General features: G+C 37.4%; 1 protein-coding gene across 2 annotated transcripts; it reads right to left on the bottom strand.

Moving 5' to 3' along the window:
• Window positions 1–1,441: 1,441 nt before the first annotated feature.
• Window positions 1,442–3,932, bottom strand: LOC141427107 (whey acidic protein-like). Of its 2 annotated transcripts, XM_074086339.1 has the most exons (3): window positions 3,825–3,932; window positions 2,378–2,563; window positions 1,442–1,605 (listed from the first exon to the last, which is right to left on the bottom strand). In XM_074086339.1, the coding sequence occupies exons 1-3, from the start codon at window positions 3,844–3,846 to the stop codon at window positions 1,460–1,462; spliced, it is 354 nt and encodes a 117-aa protein (XP_073942440.1). In that variant the 5' UTR covers window positions 3,847–3,932; the 3' UTR covers window positions 1,442–1,459. The 2 variants fall into 2 exon arrangements, with proteins under 2 accessions (XP_073942440.1, XP_073942439.1); XM_074086338.1 differs by lacking the exon at window positions 3,825–3,932 and having other exon boundaries at window positions 2,378–2,597.
• Between the last annotated feature and the right edge of the window lie 13,481 nt (window positions 3,933–17,413).

Below are 17,413 nucleotides of genomic sequence, written 5' to 3'. Positions count from 1 at the left end.
TCGATACCAGGAGCGTAGGAGGGTTTAATTTTTTCTTGTACCTGATAGAAATCGAAAGTAGAAGCGGAGTCTCATGAAAATAACGCGATCAAACAGATGGGATATAGGTACGCTGCCTATCCTGAGGACTAAGGTGGAATTTCGCTATGCAAGTTGAAGCAATTTAAAATATTACCTAATAATTCAACGCTCGAAGAGCCGATAGCCATTGAAAGTCCTTGACTGGCGACCACGAACTGGAAGACGAAGCGTTGGCAGGTCTCCTACTAGATGGACTGAACATCGTGAGAGTTGCGGGCAATCGAAAGATGCAAGTGGCGAGTTGCCATTCACTGTGGCAGACTAAGGGGGAGTCCTTTGTTTAGTAGTGGACGTCTTCCAGATGATAATGATAATGATGAATTGATAACCTATAATTGCGAAGGATATGGCTTTATCTTTCATTTCTACTCTTTACTATCGGACTCCAAATGTTTTTATTATTCAAAAAATATATCAGCATTGCTATTTTTATAGTCAAATTATTAAAATAGATAATTAACCACAAGATGGTTGGTGTCGATAACATTTTACTAGCAACGTCGTTTCGTGGAATAGAAGTTATCAGCTTATAAGGTCGCATGATAACCCTGACGACAATCGACTTCAATCTGAAAGTTTAAATTGCCTATTTCAATTTGTATTAAGATATCTGCGGGATGAGATGATTATTCGTACTTTAGTTTGTTTAAAATGTTTTAAAAATGTTTCGTTTAGAAATACGTTTCCTTGTCAAGGTCCTGTAACAGGAGCAAAAAATTAAACCACAGCTTCCACTCTTCATCTTGAGCTAATTTAGTTCTACAACTTTTGAAAATAACTTTATTATAGTTTAAAGTTCAATTAGACAAGCAATGTATTGCGAAATCCGTCGTTTTGTACGTGACAGGCGATTTCATTTAGGCTATTGGATGCCGTACATTGAAAATACCATTTAATTTGTTTGGAATAAATATAATGATAAAATTGCAGTTCCATTTGAGTAGCAGAACCTGTGTTCTAATTTTTTGCTCCTGTTACAGGGCCCACCCGGTATGGCTTTTAACGATTGTATCCGGTACCGACTCAAACATGTCTATGCTCATGGGTTGGTCTACTTTTTCTAAGTCGCTACATTCTTGAAAGAGTGGTCGTGATCGTTGGATGAGGATCAGTGGTGAACCTTTATGACGACATTCTTGGGAAAATAGTATGGTGGTTTCCCTAGCCTTCCACACCGCAGAGCTGGACTCCGGAGTTCATAGTTGGCAATAGAGAGCGCTGCTGCCCACTCTCTCATCAGGTTCCATAGTTGCAATTTATCACATTATTCTTCGCAGTCATCACACACGCACGCCCGAAACACTAAACTTTCGCATTTACAATATTAGAAGGATGCTATAAAAACAAAACAAAAAAAGTATAAAGTGCAAGTATTCTTTTATTCGGCGTCCGGTTTCTGGCAGGCGAGCGCGCCGCAGCGGTTCGCGCAGCACTTCAGGGCACGCGGGCAGTCCGAGTCGCCCGTACAGGTGTGGCTGCAGACCCAGACACCTCGAGGCTCCAAGGGACACCGGCCTGGTTTCACTGGAAAAGACAGCAATGTGTCAACAGCCGGGGTAGCTTTGGTTGGTCTTATGGCTTCTCAACATAGCCGTAGTAGCTTAGTAGAGTGGGTTGATGTATGGCCTTTCAAATGGAGGATTGCGGGGACACCTCATTATTTAAATTATTGGCACGAGCTTTACGGTGAAGGAAAACATCGCATCGTGTGAATACACGTGCAAAGCATCTCCATGGTGTGCGTGATGTCCCCAATCTGCACTGGGCTTGCGTGGGATCTACAGCCCAAGTTCTTACCAAAGTCATCGACATAGTTCAGCGCAATAGCAAGCTGAACACGTAGGGCAAGTCACATGCTGCAGAACTGAAGGCCGTTGAGACAGACTGGTTCTGAAGTGAAACTGCGTGACAGCAAATGTAGCGCAGGGCACCCTGTAGGCGGGTGAGACTACGATATCGATAAGACAACAGGCTAGGATTTTAGGAGAAGAGTTTAAAATTGTGCTCAGTGGCGAGTCATGCGTGAGGCCTCTGTGCGACAGAGGACTGACCCAGGCTGATAATGAATACACCTATATGAAGAAAAGGCGCTGCGTCATAAGGCAAACGCATATGGAGTCAGCTGTCTGTGGTGCAGCAGAGCTCTGTGCGCCGATATAATCCACATTAAGCCTGTTTGAGAACTACAACTCTTCTCAATCTGAGAGGATGCCCAGCACGAGGGACATGATATGGATGATGATGATAATAATAATAAATTAATTTTTCATATATTCATTTATAATGATGATAGTACCTATGTTGACGAAGTGACGCTGCGTCATTGGGTCCACGCACATGGAGCCACCGCAGTCGGTGGGGCAGCAGAGCTGCGTGGTGTTGGCGCACGGCGCCGCGGGGCCGCAGAGCGCGTCGCAGATGTGCGCGGATATGGTCGGTGGACAGGACCCGGTCTCGGCCGACGCGAGGGCCAGAAGGGATACTGAAATGATCATGTACATAGTAGAAGTAAAATGAATAAATATCATGGGACAATTGACACATGTATTGGCTAATCATTTCTGTTTTGAAATAGTGCAGGTTATTTTTTTTCGACAGTCCTTCTGAACCTAAAGATCGAGAGAATTTTGAAAATTCCGTACTTAGTGCTCCTCGTCAATACTATTACGTCTGTGAAATTTATATTTTTGGCTCCAGTGGTTTAAGCTGGTCAGTTACCAAAAAATATGTTTAAATTTAATTTATCATTCATTCATTTTTCTATCTTTGTGTCTTGTTTCTTAATGCATGCGTCGCTCACTGGCAAAAATCTATGACCCTATGATATCATCGTAGGATGTTGTCGTCTACGTATGCAATTTTGACTTCTTGGTCAGGTTGATCTTATTGTTTAGGCTAGATAAGTCTTTATCTACCATTATGGAACGGATAAGATAATATCTACAAATTATATCATCCCATGGGTATTATTTATTTATTTATTGATATAAAAATACAATTTATTATTTATGGCATCGTTAAATCGCATAACGGTTTGTATTGATGCTACATTCCGCAATAGTTGTCATCATCATCCTCCCAGCCTATACACGTCCCACTGCTGGGCACAGGCGTCCTCCCAGTGAGTGAGATAGTAATAGTTGTAAATAAAAACATTGATGCTTTCCTACTTTACATAGTGTAAGGTAAACGTCCGAGTGCCCGTCACGCTAATGCCCAATAGATGACACCCTGCTGTCACTTCTATTGCTAATGACTTTAAAATAAAGATGCCAACTATTGGGACAGTGACGAGCACTTGTACGTTTACCTTACTAACAAATTATTATCAAAACCAAGACTCCAGATCAAGAATCCAGACGTTCAGCTATCTACTTATCAAATGTCATCCAAATCCATCCAACCGTTCGAGCTTGAAAGAGTAAAAAAACTATACACACACACACATACACACACCGACTCAAATACAACCATGTAAGTAGGAATTGAAAAAGCACAGAAGTAGAAAACTACACATGGAATTAATTTTGTCTACTTGAGATTTAATTTAGTAGCAGTACACACAGTACGTATAGAGTCGCGGGCAACCAGTGGCAAGTTGTCGTTAATTGTAGCGTTAAGTTCCGAACTGCATGGCCACAAAATTCCATCCACATTTAACAAAGAAAGGTAACACATCAAATTCCATAGCATTTTTAACAACCTTAATAGGACAGCTTCGGGCACATCGTTAGTTAACTCACCGAACAATGCGTACGCGAGCATTTCTTGACAGTTCTGTTGAGCGACGGGACGCGGCGACGTCAGCTGCTTTATAATTCTCGGATAAAGTAATCGACCGACACAAATAACAGGGTAACACAACGCTTGAGAGTTTAGCGAGCAATTTGAAAGAAATAAAAGCAGCAATAAATAATACATAGGCTAAAAAAATACAAACATAAACATAGAGGCTGTTATAAGGACCCGGTTCAGCATCATCATAATCATAATCATTATCAGTTATTTGATGATAATTCCATTAGAGATACAACAATACATGGCGATGACTTAATAGGATCTATTAAGGTATAGGTATAATGACGCTAACACACACGAGTAATATTTACCTCGACATTTCGACCACATTACAGTGGCCGTGGTCACGAGTTGACTGAAGTGTGGGGTGTCAAGTCTGCCCAGCAGCGCGAGTCCTTCGAACTACCCGCACTTGGTCATTTTTATTTGTCACCCCATCACACCGACACACAACACTAACAACGTCGAGGTAAACATTACTCGTGTGTATTAGCGAGATAAGTCCCGTTTGTGGTATATATATATATATATATATATATATATATATATATATATATATATATATATATATATATAATAATAATATATATAATATACTATATATATAAAATAGGAATATTTTGTTCTCGGGTCTTGGGTGTTCAATGTGAATTTAAGTGTGTCCCGTCTATTTAAGTACGTTTATCCAGTGTCCTATTTTTCTTATATTTATACCTATGATTTTCTGTCATAAAACATACGTTGACTCAAGTCAAGATATATATCTTGACTTGAGTCAACGTATGCTTTTTATAGCTGACTGATCAGTTGGCTAAAAGACAACAAACAGCTTTACCTCCAGATTTAGAGCTTTGAAGACAAAAAATCATAGGTATAAATATAAGAAAAATAGGACACTGGACACTTAATGACCTAGTCCCAAAGTACAGCTTATATTATGGATAGCCACTAGGTAACGGATAAACATACTTAAATAGACGGGGACACACTTAAATTCACATTGAACACCCAAGACCCCAGAACAAATATTCCTATTTTCCACAATCTGATCCCAGAACCTCAGCGTCATAGTCACCATTCACATTCTGGTCGTCAAATTCACTAAAACACTAAAAGGGAATTTTTGATCGAAAACAGTCTTGCAAAAGTTTATATAGTAACAACTCAGATATTTCTAACCGATTAAAAATGCCTGTGTCGTGTTCAGAGCTAAGCAATTTTACTGAAATTTATTTTACTGTCGTTAGTGACTTACATATTATATGTATTAGTGTGCCTAGTATAGTAAATATTTCGCCACAATGTTATCCAACTCAGTCGTCAGTGTGTACGACTATTGGATGTCACAGAGATAACTCCAGACTCGTCGTTCTATAATTGCGGACACTTGTTGTATGCTCGTTATTGTTCTTTACTTTCGCGAAATCAGTTTGAGTTTTTTCCTTAAGATAGTGAATCGTTTTCCCGTATTGGTTATAATTATTAAGGATAATTTGTTAAAAAATACCTTTTAATATCTAGTTTAGTTTATTAATCATCATATAAACTGACGCCATAATTTATTTTCGGATTCGAGGAGTTTGTATTGAAATTGTTGAAAGATTACACCAATAACACAACAGAAAAACAAACAACGGAAATAAATAAAACGTCATTACAATTAAATGGGGAGGCCTATGTCCAACAGGACGTCCTACAGCTTTTGAGCAACACAGGCTTTCCGTAGTAAGCTGATAATGATGATGACGATAATTAAATAAAAATAACAATTTCAATAAAATTGGTTCCCCACTAGGTATTGTCAAAACTAAAATACAATAAGATTTAAACCAATTTTTAAACAGGGACAGGCTTATCATCGAAGCCTGGTACATAACCATTTCAAGTCAATCCGACCACTTCGGAAAATATTGCAGAACTCCCCATCTTTGTGACATTACAAATAATGCAAAATTTCAACTTCTTTATTTCAACTAAAGCAACACACTGGATCTTCACAACCACAAATGCCTTCAAGGCGTTAGCACATAATAAAAAAAAACAGATAAAAAAGTGACAATTATTATACTTACGAGCTTTATTAGTAGATGAATCATTATTATCATTTATGTGATTGGACTTAATTGGTCTAGTCCTGTTAAAATAAAAATAATTAAGTAGCGTAATAAGCAACTCAATAATATTATACAGGTATAACAGAATCCAAAGGGGTTGGATGTACTCAGTAATCTTCATCACAATAGCCTCCATGAAGCTCAAAGTCAAAGTCAGCTGTTACTTTATTCTACATTATTCCGTTGATAAAGTACAGCGATTTATTAGAAAGATAATAAATAAAATTGTTTTGAAGTCAGATAAGCGCGCAGCAGGTGCAAATAATTAAATCAAATTGTGGCTCGCACGGCGGAGCGGTATTTTCTTCTCTAATCTTGTTTATCCACTTTGTATTACATTAATTCAGCCTGGCGTACACGTGGTTAGACTATAAAGTGCAATACAACTTGTTAACGTATACTCATGTACACCATCGTCAGTTGAAAAATGTTCACTGCTAGACATGTCTCCTCCAAAGAACGTTACCTACAATGAACGGTTCTGTGCCGCCCACATTCTTCGGCCAGGCTAAGAAACCAGAAATCAGAAATGTTTATTTGCTAGAACACAGTTACAAAGATGTTATGTTATAGTTTCTTATCTGTATTCAGCCTGCATGAGTAGTGTATTATTGGGGATTCTAGACCACCCTTATTTGCGGTTGGTAAAATGTTTGTGGTTAATTACTCGTAAATGTATGGGCAATTTATGGGAGTGTTGTTTTGATAAGTTAATTACCAACCGCAAATGGTGTATGTTAATTTTGTATTTTTTGTGTAGTAGGTATTTAAGGGGTTCGGTGTCGAGTACGTTGTGTAGGGCGGCGGCTGCAACGGTGTTGTTATTGTTGGTGTTACGGATGGCGATGGTAGACGCTGTTCAATTCAACAATCCTCCACCGCAGCCGTCCCCCTCGGCGCGCCGCCGTCGTCTACCCGATTTCGATTCCGTATTGTGTAGTGTGTGTGTAGGTACTGAATCTTCCAAGTTTAGGTATATTTTATACCTTAAGATGCTATTTACTCTTAAACTACTAATAATTCTCAAGCAATCTTAGCCGCCATAATTTTCCTTGTAAATTTGATATATTTACTACCATTCTAAATTTTTTCAAATTTTTCCACTTTTTTTTAGATTTTAGAGGGGGGGGGGGACGCTCGATTTCAATGAAAATTTGCATTTTAAAGTTGAATATTTCGCAAACAGATCACTGAATAGAAAATTTTTTTTAGCAACCCCCAATGGTTTTAAAAGACCTATCCAAACGATACCCCACAATATAGGGTTAGAAGAGAAAAAAAAGTCGCCCCCACTTTACGTCTATGGGAGGTACCCTAAAAATTTTTTTTTTTTTTTTATTGTACCACTGTCGGCGTGACTGATATGTTTATTCATGTCAAATTACAGCTTTCTAGCACTAACGGTCTCTGAGCTTACCCGCGGACAGACAGACAGACGGACAGACATGGCGAAACTATAAGGGTTCCTAGGTGACTACGGAATCCTAAAAATTGAGTCAATGTCTGCAGCATATCCCCATAAAATTAGGCCGTACGAAATAATGCTATTAAAGTAAGCAAAATACACCAACCGAGCCGTCGCCACATCGGTTAGCTGCCGTATTTTCCAAACTGCAAAAGCAGCAGAGCTTAATCTACCCGCAATTTGTAGAGAAATCTACAACCTTCTTCCTCTAGTTCTTTATACAACATAATTGAAGAAATGATGTACGCATAACATTTGAAAATTCTCATGGTAATTTAATGAAATTGTGAAAATTGTAATTCAACATCCAGTCCTTCGGTCAACGGTAACCCTCGGATAAAGTCTAGCAGCATTAAAAATAAAAATATTATAATTCAGATTTAGCATTGCCGTCATGCGCGAACTTTCTCAGGACCCTATTAGCAGCTTCAGGCCCTGAATACTGAGGCCCAAAAGCTGTGAATTTGTCCGTAGTTGCGCCAATTTTGGGTTCATTAGCTACTGTGTAAAAATTTAATTAAAGCCGGGCGGCTATAAATTTCCCGAAAGAGAAAACTCGAGAACATTTTTATAATGTTTCATGGAGTGATTCTACAGGGTTTTGTGATAAATCTCTTAATTGTATATTAAAGTTAAATATGTTTTTTCCCAGCTACTCACGGAGAGTCATTGTTCCATTGCCGGGCTTTTAGGAAAGTATAAAAAAGTAGTATATGTTCTGAAATACAACTTATGGATGATAATGTAAGTAGAGTTAAATAGCCTCCTGTCCGTCTAACACAATTGTAATCACAATCATTTTCACCACTTCTTTCCGACAATGGTAAAAGATGATAATAGAAAGAGATGGTGAATACGATCCCAAAGGTCTGTGCGTTAAACAATACGGCCTGTGTGGGACTACAACGAAATTCGAAGTTCGTATCGTACCGTTCTTCTCACTCTCGTATCTTAACCTTTAAACGAGCAATTCTTGTATGTATATAAATATATTATTTCGGGGATCTCGAAAACGCCTCCAACGATTTCGATGAAATTTGGTATGTATATAGGGGTTTTCGGGGGTGAAAATTCGATCTAACTTTGTCTTATCTCTGGGAAAACGATTGTTGTTTTTCTTATTTCGCAACATTTTTTTCCAAAATGTTCCCTTGCCAACTGTTTCATTTCCCAACTCACGATTTTCTCCTAAACAAAAAAACTCAGTGTATTTTCTTATGGTTTTATAGAATACAGCAGGTTAGGTTAGGTTTGTTTTATGAAAGTTTTGCAGGTGGTTGTGCAAGGTCCGCGTCCGCCCGGATTGCTGCCACCATCTTGCTCGCTAATCCTGCTGTGATGCAGCAGTGCTTGCACTCTTGTGTTTCGGCGTAGAGAGTAAGACAGCCGGTGAAATTACTGGCACTTGAGGTATCCCATTTTAGGCCTCTAGGCTGGCAACGCATCTGCAATCCCCCTGGTGTTGCAGATGTTTATGGGCGGTGGGGATCTCTTACCATCAGGAGACCCACTTGCTCGTTTGCCATCCAGTCGAATAAAAAAAAAAGTTCCGAAAAAACATGGTTTCATAGAAAGTCGTAAGTTGGGAAATTAAACATTTGGGAATCGTGAGCTGGGAAAAGGCAGAGAACCAAACGTTGAGTTGGGGAATAACATTTCGCCTAAATAAAAATATGGGATAAATAGTTTGGGAGTTAATAATTTGCTCAATAATTTTCGCCGAAACATTAGTAAACCAGATAATTTTACTCCGTAGAATCACTCCGCACTAAGAATTACTGGACTTAAGAGTTAATTACAGATCCGAGAATAAAGGGGAAAATATTGTATCTTTGTGTAAATAGATAAAAGATGAAGATCTTTTTCCAAGAAGACCCTCATATTGCAGGATTGCCGTTTAACTTGAACAAACCTATTATTTAGATCTCGCCTTTGTATTTGAATAGTGGACGTTTTACACTTGTCCGGGATGTACAGTATAGTCTAATTTTAAATCTAAATAGGTCTAAATATCATCAGTACCTATGGTTTACAAATTTTTCGGCGAAAAACATTTGCATCCTGTTTCATTTCGCAACTTTTTATTTCGCAACTGTTTAATGTTTTCTAAAACTGTAAATATTTCAGGATTTTTATAAAACTAACCTAATCTAACCTAAAGGGTTCTACACGATGGCACTGAAATAAATCCTGAAATAAATGTTGCGAAAAGGGCCGCATTGGTATGTATGCCGGCTGTTTAATACCAATACTACTGTTTTTATAGTTTTGCAAACTAGATTTGATTAAAGTACAATTCAATAGAATCTGTCAATTTTCTACATATTTAAGACACCCTATCGTGGGCACACTGGATTATATATGTCCCTGTTGTTGCAATTATCATCTAAAAGGAATCAAAAAAGAATAATAGTCACATCACAAAGCCTTAGGCAGCCCGGTGTTTATATTAGTAGGCTGGAAGTGTCTACAGGATTGTCAGATTCTATTGAATTGGAGTTTAGGTTGCCAAATTAGAAAATAAAATAAAGAGTTTTGGAAACCTTACTGTGTCATATTATTATATCAAATAAAAGGGCTCGTTATGAGGATCTCAAATAATTGTTATTATTTTAAAATAAACAGTTTTGATTTTATTCATGAAAGAAGACGAAAATTGACCATTCTCCCCTGATCTCCGAAACTATGTGAGCCTAAAATTTTGAAAAAAAAAATACAAAATATAGTTACCTAATTGCTTGTAGATTACAGGAAAACCTATAAGAATTCTATCAATTGAAAATAAAGTGGTAAACTCAATATAATACGTACGGAAAATAGTTTTCTAAGGCACCACTAGATAGCGCTAGTAGTAGTAAACTCACGTCTTACTGGGAGGATTTCAAATGCGATATTTTGTATTAATTTAACAAGCACCGTAAAAATATTTATAAAAATCATAACCCTCCTTCGGGCAGTCGGGTAAAAAATAGAGGAAAACTTAGAGGAAGACTTTGGCATTGTACGGAACCCCCTCCACGCGAGATCAACTCGCACTTGTCTGGTTTTTATAGTTATATATGCTCGGTCGTATTTTTAAACTTGTTCCATTTATATTTGTATTTATTTATATGTTCGTGATGTGAATAAACAAATGCTGTGGTAGAAACAGACGATAAAGTGCGGCAATAACTCTATGCCACGTCGCACGTCGCTGCTCAAGAGAGTTTGTTTCAGAAAATGTAGAAAAGATGTGACTAGATGTTGCTTAAATTTTGGATAAGGAAACACGAATAAAGGCATGGATATAAGTTATTTAAAATCATACATTTGAATTCTGGTACAAAGCAAGAAACAAAATAAAGCTTTTTTAAGGTTTTACTTTTTCTTGTTAATACCTGTTACATTTTATGAAAATTTATCATCAGCCGAATAACGCCGATTGCTGGCAATAAACCCTCCCCAAAAGATCGCCATAATGACCTCAAAAGCCTTAGGATCCATGCCAAATTTCAGCTTTCTAGGATATTCTGATACTTACGTGAGTAAATCATCATGTTTTAGGTAGGTACGGTCACGATCTTTTATTTGACAAAAAATCCCTTGAATTGTCATACAAGATGACAGATATTCGACCTTGAGTAAGTTCTAAATTAAAGATTGTGACTTTATCAATAAAATCTAAAGTATAATACCTATCAATGAAACTTAGTATATCCTATGTTCCCTTACTATAGGGCAGAAGTACCGGTTTTGGCCACCGTTGGCCAGTTGACATTTGAAGTCATATATAAAAAGTTATAGTATTAAAATAATATGTTTAGTGAGTTTTCAAAAGTTTTTACTGAAACGAATAAAGTTTGTAATGATTTATTACTAAGTATACATTTATTTCAAGCGTATTTTAAACAATAAATGACCATAAACGGTACAGTTGCCACAAACGGTACTTCTGCCCTGGATTTGGGTTATCTGATATCTGAGACAAAGCTATGAGGGTTTGAAAATGAGACAAAACGGTTCGAGGAAAGATAGGTAGTGGCTTTTCTTCTTTTTTGTTAGGCTTGGCTCTTCGATTCAATCGAACCGCCGTAAATTATAATAAATAATTGGTCCCGATCACGATCACAAAATCAAGCAAATAAACTCGAGCGCTGCCAATTAGTCCACTAATAGAGTTCTCGGGGCTGTGCTGAAATCGACGTGCTTCGACTTCAGTCAGCGGAAAACAATTTAATACAGAACTGGAATAAAAATTCGTTCCAGATGTCACCAAGCAAACGTATAAAGACATAAAACTTTATTGAGTCCTACACAAAACAATTTCGGCTTAGAATTGTAAAACATATTTTCTAGAAACGTTATCTTGAATGAGGACTTAAGTACTAACTAAGGACTTAAGTTTAATCGACACAGAAACAGCTCCTTCTTTTTACTTTTGTGTAGTTTGGCCCTTCGGGCCGTTATGAAAACTTAACCTTGTTTCTGTGTCAATTAAAATTGGGAAAAAACGCGATTGTGTATAATATAAGCTTCAGTAAAAAAGCATATTGGGGAAAAAATAATCCGGGAAAAAATAATAATAATAAAAAACATTAATTCGCTTAAAACATTAGATAGACATGAATTATACAACAATGAAATATCTGGCGGTCCTCAAATTTTTCCTTCAGGAAATAATGATATGGTAAATTAATCTAACCAACCATTTGATGACGTTTTCGAATATTTTTAAGACACCTTGTTAGTACAAGGCGTAGGCTCGGTTATGTAGTGGTAGTCCACTACATAACCGAGAAACTGTAACAGAAACTTCTAACATGTCAACAAATATATGCCCACAGGAATTAAATAAGGAATGAAAGACGGAATTTTGGACTATTTAGGGTTTTATTGCTTTGGTCTTAAAACCACTAAATTTCATAATACCTTATTCACTAATACCCCTAATTTTCAAATTACCATGGGCTCATAATACCTAAAATGTCAATTGTCTCTTGTATTAAAATAAACAAGAATCATTATGACTTTGATTTAAAATGTCATATTCTCTAAATACCTAAAGATTGAAATGCACAATTCAAATACCGAATGACAGAAATGACAAAATAATAAAACAACTCAAACTGAAAACATCCAAAAGGCAAAATGCTTAATTCTTTTTCACGGGGGTTTTTGAGAAATTTGATGTTGATAATTGACTTTTAGTATAGTTCCTGTTCAACATACAAATTTAGGTATTTTAACTTTTGTGGTTGTTTTAAGCATAAAATATGTTGTTTTGCCATGAAAGTGATTTTGAAGTTTAGGTACTAATGTATTTTGAAATTCAACCATAAGTATTAAGATTCCGGTGTTATAAGGGAACAAAATTAGGCATTCTGCTATTTAGGTATTTTGAGACCAAGAAGTTTTGAGATCTGGGAATATTGATAAAAAGGTAAAATGCAATTAAGAAGTTATAAGCGCAAAGCGTTTTATTTAGGGCGTCGGCTTGTCACTTGGACCTTTTTATCGCCAGGTCGCCCTTACGTAAAGTGACCAGACGTCCCGTTTTGAACGGGACTGTCCCTTTTTTTGATTACGAGTCCCGGTGTCCCCCAAAATGAAAACCGGGACGCGAAATTGTCCCGTTTTCAGAAATCGCGCGAAAATTCACATCTCAAACGTGCCAAGAGTTTCATTCTTACTTAAAAGCATCAGTCCAGGTCCAGCTATGTTAAAGCAAATTTGTTCCTCTGTCTCTGATAAATATAACTAAACATTTTGATTTTTTTTTTTCATTTGTAATATAATAACAGTTAAGTTTTTCTAAATAAATGACCTTTAAAAGTGTTTTTTTTCTCATTGACTACCTGTTAGTTGACCTGAATAAACTAATGTCCCGTTCTGAATCAAAAAATAAATGGTCACGTTACCCTTACGAGCAAATAAACGGTCACAAAAAAGCCCGGAAGCCGATAACCTGGCCAATAACCGTGAAAATGTTTTCACCTCTTTCAGTTAACTTGAAGTTTGAATATCGCTTGTTGACACGGAATTGGAGAATGGAATTCGTAAAATACTTGGGTTTCACCAGCAAATTACTTCTAGTTTCGTAATGCCTTTGACAGTTGGTGTTTTTTTTTTTTTTATTCGACTGGATGGCAAACGAGCAAGTGGGTCTCCTGATGGTAAGAGATCACCACCGCCCATAAACATCTGCAACACCAGGGGTATTGCAGATGCGCTGTCAACCTAGAGGCCTAAGATGGGATACCTCAAGTGCCAGTAATTTCACCGGCTGTCTTACTCTCCACGCCGAAACACAACATTGCAAGCACTGCTGCTTCACGGCAGGATTAGCATTATTTGGTGTGTTATGAATAAACATGAATGAAAAATTATGTTGTCGAGATCGAGAGCAAGTGCATCAGCTGCGTAGAGCGTCATTCTGTCCAAATTACTTACTCGCTCTCATTCCAAATAATATACTTTTTAGGGTTCCGGAGCCAAAATGGCAAAAACGGAACCCTTATAGTTTCGCCATGTCTGTCTGTCTGTGTGTCTGTCCGTCCGTGGCTTTGCTCATTGCGTATCAATGCTAGAAAGCTGTAATTTGCACGAATATGTATGTAAACTATGCTGACAAAATGGTATAATACAAATATCAAAAAAAATTTTTTTAGTGTACCTCCCATAGACGTAAAGTGGGGGTGTTTTTTTTTCTCATCAAACCTTGTAGTGTGGGGTATCGTTGAATAGGTCTTTTAAAATCAAATGTTTAGTAAAAATTATAGTTTCCACGCAAAGGTATAGGCAGTAGCGGGCTGTGTCTTGCAATTCGACGACTTAGTGCATATATTTAGTGCGATAAGGTTCCAGGCATTGTTTAAAAATAAGCTTGAAACTTATACAGCGTGTATTTTTGATACTACCTCAAACTTTAAGGGCAGTTAGTGGAGGCCCTAATAATCACATTTTATTATGTTTTAGTAAAAAATGTACACTTATTTTTTTCCGTACAAAATTAATTAGCACGTAATGTAACACTACGTGATACTACCTTGTTTTTTCAAAACGTCGCACTTGTTGACGTGACAGATGTCACAGAATGGTTTGTACGCATTACATTGCTGCTCGAAAATATTTCAAAAATTAATTACGCTCTGGTAGTTAATTCTAAATTAACAATTTGTTTTGATATCGGTTCACAGCACTTAAATCTTCATCTGGTTACAGTTTGAGGTAGTATCAAAAATACACGCTGTATTCTGTATATGTTGTAAAACTGTAGCCAATAACAAACCACTTGATCGAAACAACTCAACAAACTTCAGTACCCGCCTACTGAAGGCGTAAAACGAATTTCAGATGTTATTTCCCGCCGGGAAAACGCTTTATTGAAAGCGGAAGCGTTTAGCGGACCGGCGGTTCTCCGAAGTCTTTTTTACCAACAATTTTTTATGCTTGGAAATATTAGCGCAGTCTTATTTGCGCGGAGAAAATGTTACAGTAGCTATTGCCTCCGACTTTGCTACAGCTAAGCTACCTAAAATAGTAATAACTAGCCTATTGCCCGCGATTTCGTCTGTGTAGGATTCGTTTATCGCTATCCGTGAAACTATGTAATTTTCCGGGATAAAACTATCCTATGTCCTTCCCCGGGACTCAAACTATCTGTATACCGAATTTATTTTAAATCGGTTCAGAGGTTTAGACGTGATGATGTAACAAACAAAGAAGCTGACTTACAAGCTTTTGCATTTATAATAGGAGTATTAGTCGGATATAAAGCTTAATTTCGTCATTCTATACTTGGGTTGGATAGGTATTTAACTAAATGTAAACAAAAAAAACTTTAATTAAAAATTTAAAAAATAATAATAAAAAAACGCCGCCAAAAAAGACAACTAAAAAGTAAATAATAATTATGCACTACCTAGCTGTTGCCCGCGACTTCATCTGCGAAGAATTCGTTTATCCCTATCCCACGAGGACTATGCTGATTACCCCAAAAATTATCCTAAGTTAATTTAGTACCTACAAGTACCTACCTAGTAATATTTTTTATCTAAGCGTCTTCGGTGTCGGGGGAATGCTAAGGTTAACAGGAAACTAAAGTACATATGTTGTATTTTTTAAAGTATTAACCTTAGCGGCTGGACAACCAGCAGTGGTGTAGCGGTATAGCACACGGCACGGAATGCCGAGGACCCGGGTTCGATTCCCAGTGCTGGTTTTATTTTTCTGGTTTTTCTATGCATCTATATTTCAGTTTGTATTTTTCAATTAACATTTCTGTATTGAAATACAATAGTCTACAATGCTAGCAGCATACTGAGCAGTGAGCAGGTATGATGTTTAGGTAGGTACAATGCTAGCAGCATACTGAGCAGTGAGCATGTATGATGTTTAGGTAGGTACAATGCTAGCAGCATACTGAGCAGTGAGGAGGTATGATGTTTAGGTAGGTATTTGCAATGCTAGCAGCATACTGAGCAGTGAGCATGTATGATGTATATGCGATGCGCAATGCCAGGGTCTGGCTCCGATCGATGGGGTCAGGTGTGTACCGTTACTGAGGTTTTTGCACCGCTGGTACAAGTTCAAGCGTCAGCGGTTAGAGATTTCCATTGAAAATTTAATTTTTAATATAAAGAAAATACATTTATTTGACGTCATAAAACATCACATCACAATTAACATAACAATAGAAAAAGACAAAAAATACATGGCGCTGTATTAACAGGCTTTTTTTGGTGACTGTACTTTTTCAAAGTCAGTCAAAATATCTTTAGGCTACGCAATCACTTATGTCCAAAAATCCTCCATCGGTTTGGAAAAACCTCTGTTGAGAAGAATCCGGCAAAAAACTCAACAGAATCCAGATCCAAAATCAGAATTCTGTTGACTCTACTTGCATTGTCATCCAACTGACTCCGCTCAGCTGTTTCTACTAGAGATGTGCTGTTCGAGAATAGGTAAATGAAGCGTTTCTATCCTGCCGTGTCACCTAGTAACATAGTTTTAGTGCTAGTTCTAGTCTTAGTTTTAGGTGGTACTTTTTGGAGCCAAAATAAACTTTTCTTTCTTTCTTTCTATCGGTTAATGAAAAACACATTCCTAGCAACACATCCTCGCACATCTCTGGTGGAAGCAACAGCTCGCTGCGTCTTGCCGCTTGCGCCGCTCGCGCCCCCATCTAGGGCATCGCGTTATTTCGGTTCTTGCGCGTAATTACTCGTCACGGCTGGCCGGCTACAAAGTGTTACAGGTTTACAGGAAAAAGGTTGACGGCCTGAAAAATGTATGGGGGAATCTGAGCGAGAGTGACGGAGGTTGGGCTCCGGGGCTACCAACTGGACGGCGACAAGCGGACTGAGCGAACGGGATTATGCGGGAATAAAGAGACAGATGTAGTGTTAATGGGTTAACCCTTCACTTGACGTAATTTAAGGAAGTTGATTCAAAAGTCATCTTTACCCCGTGATCCTATTTAAAAATAATCTAACCGACTTAGTAAAGTTGAAATGTGAAGATGTAGTGGGAGATATTTTCATTTCAATGTTCATTATCTCAAAATGGTTGAATCGATTTTAATGGAAAATAGCTAAAAATTCGCGCAAGAAAACTCGCTTCACGTAAAAATCCGTATCGAAATCGGTCTATACGTTAGCCAGACAGACACTTATAACACCCACACCTTAAAAAGTAAAGGTTATAAGCCTTCTATATTCACGTAATTTAAAAAGTTGTTTTGAACCTCATCATTACTTCGTGATTCTGGGAAATGTCACATTGGGAAGAGCACTGCTTATCCAAAAGCAAAGGTACTTAAGAAGCAGAGTTTTTCTTGTATAAATTGTCACTTTTGTAGCTGGATGTTTTTATGAATAAATTATTATTATTTTATTATTAAAAAAACCGGCCAAAATTAGTCGGACTGGCGTATCGAGGGTTCAGAACAAATTTGTATGTATCTATGAATCGGCGA

The sequence above is a fragment of the Choristoneura fumiferana genome, chromosome 4 (assembly GCF_025370935.1).
Source record: "Choristoneura fumiferana chromosome 4, NRCan_CFum_1, whole genome shotgun sequence".
In the NCBI taxonomy this organism is placed as follows: Eukaryota; Metazoa; Arthropoda; class Insecta; order Lepidoptera; family Tortricidae; genus Choristoneura; species Choristoneura fumiferana.
Note: the sequence above shows the minus strand (reverse complement) of the source record. Positions and strands in the feature narration are given on the sequence as shown.